This window comes from Manis pentadactyla, chromosome 2, assembly GCF_030020395.1.
Source record: "Manis pentadactyla isolate mManPen7 chromosome 2, mManPen7.hap1, whole genome shotgun sequence".
Taxonomy (NCBI): domain Eukaryota; kingdom Metazoa; phylum Chordata; class Mammalia; order Pholidota; family Manidae; genus Manis; species Manis pentadactyla.
This window is the reverse complement of record NC_080020.1, coordinates 114332074-114347511: the sequence shown is the minus strand read 5'-3', so window position 1 is coordinate 114347511 and position 15438 is coordinate 114332074. Positions and strand designations below refer to the sequence as shown.

Here is a 15438-nt window from a genome sequence, read left to right as displayed (position 1 = left end):
AATCTGGTATATTAACTAGATGGAATTCTGTGTTTTTAAAAGGATTAGACTTCATATATAAATAGAAGGTTAATTTTTAGAAAACCATATTATGAAGAAATAACTTGCATTTTTAGGAAACAAAAATACTACAGTTTATAGTTACATATATGTAAACATGAAAAATGAACTGCAAAGTAAGTAAAACTACATCAAAATGTACATCAACATGTAAGCAGAGGGAGACTTCTGACTCTGTCTTTGTGAAAAGGTGTGAATACTCTCAACAGACACTAATGAATAAAATGATCAACCATTTGGGTGCACTGTAAATAAGTGAGCAGACAACAAATTGCAAAGCATTCTTGAAAAACTGCTAGAACTTTGGGTAAAGAGTGGTCTCTATGGCCTTCTTGCCTAGAACTACTCCCATCCATTCACTGCCCTAGTTCAGTACATGAAAATAGCAATTTTATCTGCATGGGGCTATCCAAGAGAACTAGCAGCTTAGCTGGCAGTGGAATCAGACTCACTCTGGAGCAAAGGACAAAAAATCCACAAATTTATCAGGCAAAAGTAACAGACTTAGTAGGAAATGAAAGGAGAAAGCCTCATATTTGCTAGCCTGAAGTTGCTACTCTGGTTGGTATGAGTCATAGCCAGTAAGAAATTTTAACAGGAAGAACCTGGAAATGAGAGAGCCCTAGAAAGGCTAAATAAGCTCTCTCAACATACCTTGTCAACCGGGAAATTACATACATGCAGCAGGGACATGGAAAGTAACAACCAAAGGAGACTTGAAATGTGGCAGAGCTTTAAATGTACTTCCCAATCTACATACATATCAATCAACAGAGGATGAAAGACATAGTCTTGAGATATTTGAGCACAACCTCTTCCCAAGTCACTGGGTCAACAATAAGCTCTGCAGACAAAGGGGTCACTCCCAGGAATCCAGACTAAATAAAAAAGACTTTTAAAACCTAAGCAGAGACTTTTGGTTCCTGGCCCAGCACATAGGAGCTTGGAAGTTGTCATTCCATACTGACAACCATACTGACAAAAAAACAAAAAGTTGAACAAACTAAAAAACCAACAACTCTCCTTAGATCTTTCAGAGAAATGAGGTCACAGGGCAAACTGATAGCCCCCTCCCCAAATTGGCAAGACAAGAGAACAAAGAGAATCATAATTTACCAAATCAGATATCTCTACAGGAACCATAACTAAGGTATGGAAACCTGAACTTTAATTGATGAATTTCTGGAAGCTCAGTGTAGGTGAGTCTGGGTGTTCAAAATTCCAGGGGCACCCAGTCATAGGGATGTCACCACACTTGGGTGAGATGTACTTCCAGGAGCTTGACTAGGTTCTCAAAATGAATACTGGAGAAAAATCACCCTTTGCTTCCAGAAGGGAATGAGGAAAAGTAACCATTTAAAAATATGTCAGAACATTATGCTAACAAGAGAAATTATTTTACCAAAGCCTAAATTATTGGATTTTTTTTCAGAGCCTAACTGGCCATGGGGAAAGAAATACCCAACTCTAGTCCATTCTAGCCATCCTGTCCCACCTAAGGGAGAAAGGGAATGAGAAGCCCTTGCGATGTTCATAATCCAGAGGCACAGGCTTGCTAAAGACAGAAACCTAATCATAGGACTATAGTAGGCTTTCTTCCCCACCATACCTTACCACTACAGTACTAAAGGCCTACTTAGAGCAATTCCTTTTATTCAGTACATCTTGTCCAACTATCAAGAAAAAATGCCAAGGCATACTAAAGAGCAAAAAACACAGTTTGGAGAGACAACCATTAGACTCAGATATGCAGAGATGTTGGAATTATCAGACTGGGGATTTAAAACAACTTTGTGACATACAAGGACAGGAAATGTATTTCCTAGCTCAAGAAGAAAGAATTCACCCTTGACTTTTTTGGGGTTCTATTTGGTCCCTCAATGGATTGAATGATGTCTGTCTACATTGGTGAAGTCAGATGTTCTTGGAGACATATTCACAGACATACTGAGAAATAATGTTTTACCAGTTATCTGAGCATCCCCTAGCCCAGTCAAGCCAGCATTTAAAATTAGCCATCACAAGTGCAGCTATGGAGGCAGGCTTATATGGAAATCTCTGAATCTTTCACTCAATTTTGCTGTGAATGTAAAACTTCTTTAAAAATAGTCTCTTTAAAAAAATAACAACAAAATCTGAGCAAAGACATTTGCATCCATACACCTTGAGGGAGACAGATTCTGTAGTGTAAGTATAGGCAACATTCAAAGCCAAAAAAAAAACCCAATAAAATTATATCAGAATCTGTTGTTCCTACTATGTAACATCTAAAATGTACAGTTTTTAACAAGAAGAGACAAACAGGCAGCCATGGCTCACCTCAGAAAAAAAGTCAATAGAAATTGACTCTAAGTGGGCTAGAATTGGTGAAGACTTTGAAGAAGGTATCACAAATATGATCAAAGAATTAAAGGAAACCGTTCAGAATAGGAAATCTCTTTACAGAGAAATATAAACTATTTTTTAAACCAACCAGTGGAAATTCTAGTTATAAAATAATGTACCTGAATTAAAAATTCATTGAATGGTTTCAGCATCAGATATGAGATAGCAGAAGAGAGAATGAGATAGTGCAAAAGTTGTTAACTAAAAATAATCCAAAGAACAAAGAGAGAAGATATTTGAGAAAAATGAACAAAGCATAAGAGATCTATGGGACCACAGCAAGTATACCAACTTGCTGTTCTTATACTAACAGAGAGGACACAGAATCGGGCAGAAAATGATCTAAAGACATAATGGCCCAAAACTTCCCAAATTTGATTAAAATGTTATCCACAGATTCAAAATATCAATGCTAAGTGAGATAAGCACAAAGAGAACCACAATTAGACACAGAGTAAAATTTACTGAATGACAAAGAGGAAATCTTGAAAGCAGCAGTGAAAAACAACTCTGTACAAGGGAACAACATGATTAATGGCAGATTTTTCATCAGGATAATGGAGGCTAGAAGGTAGTGGAGTAACATATTCAAAATACTGCGATAAAAGTCAACCAAGAATTGTATATCCAGCAAAACTACCTTTTTTCAAAAATGAAGGTGAGGTAAAGTTTCTTCCTAATAAACAAAAACAGAAGGATTTGTTGGTAGAAACCTTGCCCTAAAAGAAATTCTAGGAAGAGAAGGGAAAAAGATGGCAGCATGGGAAGTGAGGCAGAAACCTCCTCCCAAAATCACATAAAACAAGATAATAAAGCAAATAAAACTAATTCTGAAAAAATGATCCGAAGACTGTAGAACAGACTGGGGGAAAGAAGACCTCACAGAAAAGGGTAAAGTAGAAAAGCCATGATCCAGAAGGACCCAAGCCCTCCTCCCCACCCCAGCCCACAGGTGGGAGGAAGAGAAATGGAGTGGGAGGAGAGTAGAAGTCTATGCTGAACACCCAGCCCTGGAGATCTCCCCCAAGAACACAAACCCACATTACATGTTGCTCTGGAGACTAGTGGGGTTGGAAAACAAAGATGAGTGGAATACTCAGATTGATATTCTAGCTGCTTGTGGAGAATAGGTATGCACAACCATTCCCCCTGGAAAAAAGAAAGGCAGGCAGCTTGAAAGACTTCCCAGCAGCAAGAGGGTCACTGAGGGGGCAAAGATTACACAGAGCTTGCTGCTCAGGAGAAAGAGCAGGTGGACAAAATACTCCCAGCACACTCAGCCCAGCAGGTTGGGAAACTCTCAGGAACTTCAGACACTCCATCCCCCTGACTGGCAATGCAGTTTGAGCCCCCCTCCCATTGCAGTACACAGCCTGCCACTCTTTTCTCCTGACAGGCACAAGTTTCACTCACCTGATGCTCCTACCATTGTGCCAGGACAGGTGGAGGGTGGCCCTGCATATGGCAGCTATAAGGAAATAACCATAGGCTCCTCCCTGCATGCTGGGCCCACTGGACCTGGTAGTGGAGGCAGGCCTTACAGCCGGGAATGCATGAAATCATAGCAGCCAAGCTCTTTCCTTACTGCTGGTGCCAGTTCCTCTCGCCTGTAACCTCCACCATTACTGCAGGTGCTTGGCATCTCCAGAGAGTAGACCTTCTGGGCATTAGAAGTATCCACCTACACAAAATTATTATTCCATAGGAAACACTAAAAAAAAAAATGAAATGGCAAAAGAATTTAGTCCAAACAAAACTACAGGGAGAAACGCCAGAAGGAGGGATCAATGAAACGGAAATCACCAATCTTCTTGATAAAGACTTCAAAATAAAAGTCATAAATATGTTCACGGATCTACAGAAAAATATTCAAGATCTCAGGGAGGACTTCAACAAAGAGAATCTTTGAAAAATACAGTATGTGAAATGAAACATATAATGGAAGGAATTAAAAGTAGGTTAGATGAGCTAGAGGAGACGGTAAATGAAATAGAAATTAGAGAACAGGAAAACAAACTGAGACACAAAGAGAAAAAGGATCTCTGAGAATGAAAGAATAATAAGAGCTCTGCAACCAATTGGAATGGAACAATATTCTCATCATAGGAGTACCAGAAGAAGAAGAGAAAGAAAACAGGTTAGAAAGTCTCTTTGAGGAAACAATTGTTGCAAAATTCCCCAATCTGGGGAAGGAAATAGTCTCTCAGGTCATGTAAATGCAGAGATCACCAAACACAATGAACCCCAGGAAGACAACACCACGACATATAATAATTAAAATGGCAAAGATTAAGGACAAGGAGAATGTATTTTAAGCAGCCAGAGAGAGAAAAAAGATCACTTACAAAGGAAAGCCCATCAGGCTATCATCAGACTTCTCAGCAGAAATCTTACAGGCCAGAGAAAGTGGCATAATATATTTAATGCAGTTAAACAGAAGGTCCTCCAACCAAGATACTCTACCTGGCAAGATTATCATTTAAATTTGAAGCAGGGATTAAACAATTTCCAGATAAGCAAAAATTAAGGGAATTCACCACCCACAAACTGCCTCTACAGTGTGTCTTAAATGGACTTCTCTAGATGGAAGTGGTCCTAAGGCTAAATGGCTGTCACTAGAGAAAATAAAACCACATTAATGGAAGTAGACCAATTAATTCCCAATCAAATACAAAATTAAATTGATTACTCACAAAGTTAGTCAAGGGATACACAAAGAGTACAGAATGTGATACCTAATGTATAAAGAGTGGAGGAGGAAAAGGAAAAAGAAGGGGAGAGAAAAAAAGGAACCTTTAGATTGTGTTTGAAATAGTATAATAAGTGAGTGAAGATAGACTATTAGATAGTAAGGAAGCTATCGTTGAACCTTTGGTTACCACAAATCTAAAGCCTACAATGGCAATAAGTATACGTCTATCAATAATCATCCTAAATTTAAATGGACTGAATGTACCAATCAAAAGACATAGAGTTACAGAATGGGTAAAAAATCAAGACCCTTCTATATGCTGCCTACAAGAGACTCACTTCAAACCCAAAGACATACATAGACTAAAAGTGAAGGGATGGAAAAAGATATTTCATGCAAACAATAAGGAGAAAAAAGCAGGTGTTGCAGTACCTGTATCAGACAAAATAGGCTTCAAAACAAAGAAAGTAACAAGAGACAAAGAAGGACATTACATAATGATAAAGGGGTCAGTCCAACAAGATAATATAACCATTATAAATATTTATGTACCCAATATAGGAGTACCTACATATGTGAAACAAATACTAACAGAATTAAGGAGGGAAATAGAGTACAATGCATTCGTTTTAGGAGACTTCAACACACCACTCACATGGAAAGACAGATCAACAGACAGAGGAACTGAACAATAAACTAGAACAGATGGACCTAACAGACATCTACAGAACATTCCACCCAAAAGCAGCAGGATACACATTCTTCTCAGGTGTACACAGAGCATTTTCCAGAATATATCACATGCTAGGGCACAAAAAGAGCCTCAGTAAATTTAAAAAGATTGAAATTGTGCAAAACAGCTTCTCAAACCCCAAAGATATGAAACTAGAAATAAATTATGCAAAGATAAAAAGCCCACAAACACATGAAGGCTTAACAACATGCTCCTAAATAATCAATGGATCAATGACCAAATTAAAACAGAGATCAGGCAATATATGGAGACAAATGAAAACAATTCAACAGCCCAAAACCTGTGGGACACAGCAAATGCAGTTCTGAGAGACTACTATATAGCCATATAGGCTTACCTAAATAAAGCAGAAAAATCCCAAATGAACAGTTTAAATTCATTTTAATGAATTTAATGAAACTAGAAAAAGAACAAATGAGGCCCAAAGTCAATAGAAGAATGGACATAATAAATATTTGAGCAGAAATAAATATAATTGAGAAGACTAAAACAAAGATTCAATGAAATCAGGACCTGGTTCTTCAAGAAAATTAACAAAATAGGTAAACACCAAGCAAGACGTATCAATAAAAGAAAAAGAGTGTACACACATAAGCAGAATCTGATGAGAAAGGAAAAATCAATACAGACACCAGAGAAATACAAAAATTATTAGAAAATACTATGAAAAATTATATGCCAACAAATTGGATAACGTAGAAAAAATGGACAACTCTATAGAAAAATACAACCCTCCAACACTGACTCAGAAAGAAATAGAAAATCTGAACAGACCATTTACCAGCAAAGAAATTGAATCGGTAATCAAAAACTACCTAAGAACAAATCCCTGGACCAGATAGCTTCATGGATGAATTTTAGCAAACATTTAAAGAAGAGCTAATACCCATCCTTCTTAAAGTTTTCTGAAAAGTAGAAGAGGAGGGAATACTTCCAAACTCAGTCTATGAGGCAAGCATCACTCTAATACCAAAACCAGGCAAAGACACCACAAAAAGAAAATTACAGATAAACAAAGATGCAAAAATACTCAATGAATTATTAGCAAACCGAATTCAAAAATACGTTGAAAAGATCATCGATCATAATCAAGTAAGACTTATTCCAAGGATACAAGTATGAAAATCCATCAACATCATAAGCCACATCAACAAAAGGAAGGACAAAATCTCATGATCATCTTCATAGATGCTAAAAAGCATTTGATAAAATTCAACATCTATTCATGATAAAAAAAAGTCTCAACAAAATGGGGATAGAGGGCAAGTATCTCAACATAATAAAGGCCATATATGACAAACCCACAGCCAACATCATACTTAACAACAAGAAACTGAAAGCTTTTCCTTTAAGATCAGGAACAACACAAGGATGCCCACTCTCCCCACTTTTACTCAGAATAGTACTGGAGGTCCTAGCCATGGCATTCAGACAACACAAAGAAATATAAGGCATCCAGATTGGTAAGGAAGAAGTTAAACTGTCACTGTTTGTAGATAACTTGATATTGTACATAAAAATCCTTGAAGAATCCATCCCCAAACTACTAGAACTAATAACTGAATTCAGCAAAGCTGCAGGACACAAAATTAATACACAGAAATCTGTTGCATTCCAATATACTAATAATGAATTAGCAGAAATAGAAATCAGGAAATCAAATTTACAGTTGTATCAAAAGGAATAAAATACCTAGGAATAAACCTAACCAAGGAGTTTCCTATACCTTGAAAACTACAAAATCTTCAAGGGAGAAATTAAAGAAGATACCAATAAATGGAAATACATCCCGTGCTCATGGATAGGAAGAATTAATATTGTCAAAATGGCCATCCTGCCTAAAGCAATCTACAGATTCAATGCCATCCTACCAAAATACCAACATCATTCTTCAACAAACTAGAACAAATAGTTCTAAAATTCACATGGAACCACAAAAGACCCCGAATAGTCAAAGCAATCCTGAGAAGGAAGGACCAAGCTTGGGGGATTACACTCCCTAACTTCAAGTTCCACTACAAAGCTACAGTAATCAAAACAATTTGGTACTGACACAAGAACAGACCCATAGATAATGGAAAAGAATAGAAAGCCCACTTATAAACCCACACATGTACGGTCAAGTAATATATTATAAAGGAGCCATGGATATACAATGGGGAAATGACTGCCTCTTCAATGACTGGTGTTGGCAAAACTGGACACCTACATGTAAGAGAATGGAACTGGATTATTGTCTAACTCCATACACAAAAGTAAATGCAAAATGGATCAAAGACCTGAAAGTAAGTCATGAAACCATAAAACTCATAGAAGAATATATAGGCAAAAGTCTCTTGAATTAAATATGAACAACTTTTTCCTGAACACATCTCCTCTGGCAAGGGAAACAAAATAAAAAGGGACTACATCAAACTAAAAAGTTTCTGTACAGCAAAGGACACCATCAACAGAAAAAAAGGCATCCTACAATAAGGGAGAATATATTCATAAATGACATATCTGATAAGCGGATAACATCCAAAATATATAAAGAACTTCCACACCTCAACACCTAAAACACAAATAACCCAATTAATAAGTGGGCAGAGGATCTGAGCAGACGCTTCTCCAAAGAAGAAATTCAAATGGCCAAGAGGTACAAAAAAGCTACTCCACATCGCTAATCATCAGGGAAATGCAAATTAAAACCATAATGAGATAGCACTTCACACCAGTTGAGATGGCCATCATCCAACAGACAAGAAACAACAAATGCTGGTGAGGATGTGGAGAAAGGGGAACACTCCTACACTGTTGGTGGAAATGTAAATTAGTTCAACCATTGTGGAAAGCAATAGAGTTTCCTCAAACAACTAAAAATAGAAATACCATTTGACCCAGGAATTCCACTTCTAGGAATTTACCCTAAGAATGCAGCAGCCCAGTTTGAAAAAGACATATGCACCCCTATGATTATCTCAGCACTATTTACAATAGCCAAGATATGGAAGCAAACTAAGTGACCATCAATAGATGAGTGGATAAAGAAGAGGTGGTACATATACACAATGGAATATTATTCAGCCATCAAAAGAAAACAAATCCTACCATTTGTAACAACATGGATGGAGCTAGAGGGTATTATGCTCAGTGAAATAAGCCAGGCAGAGAAAGACAAGTATGAAATGATTTCACTCATTTGTAGAGTATAACAACAAAGCAAAACTGAAAGAAATAAACAGCAGCAGACTCCTCCAAGAAGGTACTAGTGGTTACCAAAGGGAAGTGTGGGTGGAGAGGGAAGGAGAAGGAAATTAAAGGGCATTATAATTAGTACTCACAATATAGGTAGGTCATGGGGAAGGTAGTACAGCACAGAGAAGACAAGTAATGACTCTATAGTCATCTTACTATGCTGATAGACAGTGACTGCAATGGTGGTGGGTGGGTGAGGACTTGATAATTTGGGTGAATTGAAACCACAATGTTGTTCATGTGAAACCTTTATAAGATTGTTTATCAATGGTACTTTAGAAAAAAAAGAAATACTAAAGGAAGCCCTTAAACTGAAAGAAAATGACAACAGACAGTAACTCAAATCCATAGAGAGGAATGAAGAGAATTGAAAGTGATAAGCCTGTTAATAAACAGACTATATACACACACAGAAATATTCATCAACTTGTGAATTGATAAACAAAACATAACCTATCCATATAATAGAAAACTACTCAGCAATAAAAGGAGTGAAATACTAACTTGTACAAGAACATGGATGAACCTCAAAAATAGTATGCTATATGAAAGAATCCAGCCACAAAAATACTATATGGTGTATGAGCCCAATTATATGAAATTTCTAAAAAAGGCAAATTGAGACAGAAAGCAAATCAGTGATTGCCTGAGATGTGATGAGATTAGGCATTGACTTTAACCAGCCATGAAGAGATATTTGGGGGTGACAGATATGTTCTAAAACTGGGTTTTGGTCATGATTACATAACTATTAATTTACTAAAACTTCATTAGACTGTACAATTTACAATGGGTGATTGTGTGGTATAGCAATTATACCTTAATACAGTGGTTTAAAAAATATTAAAGAATGAATATTCCTGAATGGTGTGTATGAAGATAATTTTCTTTCTTTTTTTTTTTGTTTCTCCGCATTTTCTAGATTACATAAATACATATTATGTTAGGTAAAACATCATCTTAAAAGTAAACTTTTAAACAATAACAACTACACATTAAAGGTATTTTTAAAACCAAAGCTAATTTTCTCTATATACATGCACACCTGTAACAGGAACACCAGTAAACAGTACTGTCAATTTAATTTAGCTGAAAATACAGTCTTGTTTTGTACCTGGGAGTTCAATATAGTGGTTATTTGAGGTCTTAGGGTAAGACTGGTCACACATAGAATTCTTTTGCTACAGAAAATCCTATGTTTCAACAGTATCTGATGCCAATCAAACATATCTTAGACTTTTTTGACTGTCCTATGAGAACTGGAAAGAGTCTGAAGTTTAAACATGTAAATGTCTAACTTATTGACCCAAAGCTGGTATTAGACACTTCTAAAGGCTAGTAGCTTGCCTTAAATTAATTGTTTCCTTTTTTTTTGCAGATGCTGTTGAGATATATTTTATCAAAAGTATCAGTGCATATCAAGCAACACTGGGCCCAGAGGATTGTGAAACACTGACAACCATAGAAGAATTTTGCAAATGGCTCATCCAAAATGGGGAAAGACAGGTAAATGTGATCAATTCATAAATATAGTTGCTCATTTGTTCATTAAATTAGGACAAATGTTTTCATCTCATAATTCATAAATGAGCTCAGAGTAGTCTCAGGTAAAACCAGGAATAAAAATTGGGCTGATGCACCTTGTAATATTAGTTTAAAAAAAAGGGATTTTTCTTGTACCTTGATGTATCAAGTCCTTCAAATCAGGACAAGTACATTCTCTGTCCCTATATATTTAATATTTTAGTCAAAATTGGCTTTCACTTTTGGATATAACTGCCAGTTGATTTTTCTCTTGACATATCATTTCCCTCTCAGTTTAGCCGAAATTCTGTTTTCATGTAAAAAAGAAACTTAAAGAAAATGCTTTTGAGTGCTTACTTTTTTACTTAAAAGTCCCATGACTCTAAGCTCTTACTCAAAAATTTTTGACTTGAATGTTGTATATTGAGTACATCATGAACACAGTGAAGACCTTTATCTGTCATGAGATCCCACATGACTTTGATCTGACCAAGCCAACTTTTACTTCCTCAGGCAAGTAAGAATCAAACATGGATTTGACATGGTCTCTCCGACCATGTGTGTGACATCCAGTTTAAGGACAGGATTATAGGCATGCAATAAGTAAGATATTTTTTCCCCAGGAATGAAAAAAAGGCTTTTTAAATTCTGTATTTGAATGTTTTTACAAATGGTATTTTCTTTAGTTCTATTTTAACTACCACTTGCAAAGGCAAAAACCTGGTAATGGTTTGCAACATTTTTTTCTCTGGTCATATTTTCTGTTGGTTCTGAAGATTAACATGAGATCTCAATGCCACAGATTGATCTAATATTTAGATGTTATTTTCAAAGATGAGAAAGTGCTACAATGTCATAACTTATCCTGTTATGTTCTGGTTACAATGAATATCATGACTTTCTTTATGATAAAACACCAGTACTAATGTCTGATAGACCTCTGCTTCTAACCAAGTGTACCAAGCTCCTGGATAAAGATATGAAAGGATGTGAGTCCCAGTGGGCTCTGAATCTGAACCATAGCAGGACTGTGGAAAGGTCATTTTTACTACTAGAAAACAAGCTTCATGAAGAGCAGAGGTTTTGTCTGTTTTGTTCCTGAAACAGCAACTGGAACATAGTAGGTGCTCAATCACTATTGAATTTGTTGAATTTTATAACACATTCCCTGTAGGATAATTTATATTTTAAAGGAGGTCTTTCTCCCTGCCTCAAGTCTGATATGAGGCTCTAGACCTGTTCTAGAGGACAGTAATGGAATTTCAGAAGACTTAGGAATTGTGTTCCCAAGGCAAAGAGAGGTTTAATCTGCCATTGAGAAAAAACAAACAGGTGGTGAAAAAGTGAAGATGGCCAGAACTGCCATCTTCCAGTAATTACTCAAAATGATGAACACAAAGGGAAAGAGGAGAGGAACCCACTATACGTACTTTAGGACTTTTAGAAAACATGTACTTGTTTCTTTTTTTTTTTTTAGATAATTATTTTTTATTGAAGGGTAGTTGACACACAGTATTACATTACATTAGTTTCAGGTGTACAACACAGTGATTCAACATTTATATACATGATAATTCTAAGTACCAGCTATCACCATACCAAGTTGTTACAATATTTTGACTATATTCCTTATGCTATACATTACATCCCGGTTACTTATTTATTTTACAATTGGAAGTGTGTACTTTTTCTTGGTTGTTGTTGTTAGGGCATCTCTCATATTTATTGATCAAATGGTTGTTAACAACAATAAAATTCTGTATAGGGGAGTCAATGCTCAATGCACAATCATTAATCCACCCCAAGCCTAATTTTCGTCAGTCTCCAGTCTTCTGAAGCATAACGAACAAGTTCTTACATGGAGAACAAATTCTTACATAGTGAATAAGTTACATGGTGAACAGTACAAGGGCAGTCATCACAGAAACTTTTGGTTTTGCTCATGCATTGTGAACTATAAACAGTCAGTTCAAATATGAATACACATTTGATTTTTATACTTGATTTATATGTGGATACCACATTTCTCTCTTTATTATTTTTAATAAGATGCTGAAGTGGTAGGTAGATACAACATAAAGGTAGAAAACATAGTTTAGTGTTGTAAGAGAGCAAATGTAGATGATCAGGTGTGTGCCTGTAGACTATGTGTTAATCCAAGCTAGACAAGGGCAATAAAACATCCACGTATGCAGAAGATTTCTCTCAGAACAGGGAGGGTGAGGTTCTAAGCCTCACCTCTGTTGATCCCCAATTTCTCACCTTATGACCCCCCTGCGACTGTGCCTGTCTTAGGTTGTTCCTCCCTTGAGGAATCTTACCCGTCTCTGGCTAACCAGTCATCTTCCGGGGCCATACAGGGAAATGTTAAGTTGGTAAGTGAGAGAGAAGCCTTATTGTTTGAAATGGTTAGCTTTTTATTTCTTTGCATATTTATGCCCTGTGGCTTCTATGCCCAGCATTTGTCTTGAGGTATCTTTACCACTTGGAGGAGTTATGATACTCGGTAAATTTGATATGAGGCACGAATTCTATTTAAGAATTCGTTGTAATTAGGAAGGAAGAAGAAAAGCTATAGAAGTAGCAGGCAGGAGAAGACATGGGAAGATTGATTATTTCTTTGACATATCTTCTTGTAGAGTAACTTCAGCATGTATAGATTTTAAGCTACTACTTAAATTGCGCACACACATTAACATAATAGGAGTATAGTTACATAACCAAAGCATATCTGTAATTACCAGCCATCTCCAGTGAAACCAAGAAAACCAGTTAGGCACCCTAGGCATTTGTGAAAACTTATCAATGATATGATGGTTATTATCTAACTGAATTTGAATAGTTTGAGAAAAATCAGACAAATTAAAACAACCCATTCCTGGGCACTGTTCACATCCCATATGTTCTTTTAACAGTAAATAGTCTGTAGTTGTAAGATTTTGGAGCGCTACAATTTTCACTTCTCCTAATTCTTGGTTGAGTTCCAACAGTATAGATCCAGTCAAATTTGTTGTTTTACTGTATGCACAGGCCAGCTTAGATATCTCCTTCATTCCCATGGCAAGTCCAGGAACTGGTGGGATGAGTGCATCTACAGCTGTAGCAGTGCGTGGATCTTTGTTGGGGTTTTTTGATGATCATCTTCTGGCATGAGTCTTCCCGAGAGTGCTGATGTTGGAAGTTCTCTTTCATATCGTTTCTTAGTTCATTTTCTGGGTAGCCAAATTAGGCTTTGATCCTCTGTATAAACACAAACAGACCCTTTGCCTACACTTTTATATGTCCTTTATATCATTGTGTAGAACTCATTAGAGGTCACCACATAGGAACTGCATTTTTTTTTTTTAATCATTAATCTACACTTACATGACGAATACTTACGAATACTTTGTTTACTAGGCTCTCCCCTATACCAGGTCCCCCCTATATACTCCTTTACAGTCACTGTCCATCAGCGTAGCAACCTGTTGTAGAATCACTACTTGTCTTCTCTGTGTTGTACAGCCCTCCCCTTTCTCCCACCCCGCTATGGATGCTAATCTTAATACCCCCCTACTTCTCCCCCCCTTATCCCTCCCTACCCACCCATCCTCCCCAGTCCCTTTCCCTTTGGTACCTGTTAGTCCATTCTTGAGTTCTGTGATTCTGCTGCTGTTTTGTTCCTTCAGCTTTTCCTTTGTTCTTATATTCCACAGATGAGTGAAATCATTTGGTATTTCTCTTTCTCTGCTTGGCTTGTTTCACTGAGCAAAATACCCTCCAGCTCCATCCATGTTGCTGCAAATGGTTGGATTTGCCCTTTTCTTATGGCTGAGTAGTATTCCATTGTGTATATGTACCACATCTTCTTTATCCATTCATCTATCGATGGACATTTAGGTTGCTTCCAATTCTTGGCTATTGTAAATAGTGCTGCGATAAACAAAGGGGTGCACTGATCTTTCTCATACTTGATTGCTGCATTCTTAGGGTAAATTCCTAGGAGTGCAATTCCTGGGTCAAATGGTAAGTCTGTTTTGAGCATTTTGATGTACCTCCATACTGCTTTCCACAATGGTTGAACAAGTTTACATTCCCACCAGCAGTGTAGGAGGGTTCCCCTTTCTCCACAGCCTCGCCAACATTTGTTGTTGTTTGTCTTTTGGATGGCAGCCATCCTTACTGGTGTGAGGTGATACCTCATTGTAGTTTTAATTTGCATTTCTCTGATAATTAGCGATGTGGAGCATCTTTTCATGTGTCTGTTGGCCATCTGTATTTCTTTTTTGGAGAACCGTCTGTTCAGTTCCTTTGCCCATTTTTTAATTGGGTTATTTGTTTTTTGTTTGTTGAGGCGTGTGAGCTCTTTATATATTCTGGACGTCAAGCCTTTATCGGATGTGTCATTTTCAAAGATATTCTCCCATACTGTAGGGTTTCTTTTTGTTCTATTGATGGTGTCTTTTGCTGTACAGAAGCTTTTCAGCTTAATATAGTCCCACTTGTTCATTTTTGCTGTTGTTTTCCTTGCCCGGGGAGATATGTTCAAGAAGAGGTCACTCATGTTTATGTCTAAGAGGTTTGTGCCTATGTTTTCTTCCAAGAGTTTAATGGTTTCATGACTTACATTCAGGTCTTTGATCCATTTTGAGTTTACTTTTGTATATGGGGTTAGACGATGGTCCAGTTTCATTCTCCTACATGTAGCTGTCCAGTTTTGCCAGCACCATCTGTTGAAGAGACTGTCATTTCGCCATTGTATGTCCATGGCTCCTTTATCAAATATTAATTGACCATATACGTCTGA

The 15438-nt window shown here is 36.9% G+C and overlaps 1 protein-coding gene across 1 annotated transcript in view; it reads left to right on the top strand.

Moving 5' to 3' along the window:
• The window catches only part of TTC23L (tetratricopeptide repeat domain 23 like), a gene marked incomplete at its 5' end in the record, with an annotated part of 70420 nt that overhangs the window by 28556 nt on the left and 26426 nt on the right, over positions 1-15438 (top strand). The window contains one exon of the mRNA XM_057495966.1: positions 10507-10634. Within this exon, the coding sequence (XP_057351949.1) occupies positions 10507-10634 (128 nt within the window). The remainder of the gene's footprint in view (positions 1-10506; positions 10635-15438) is intronic.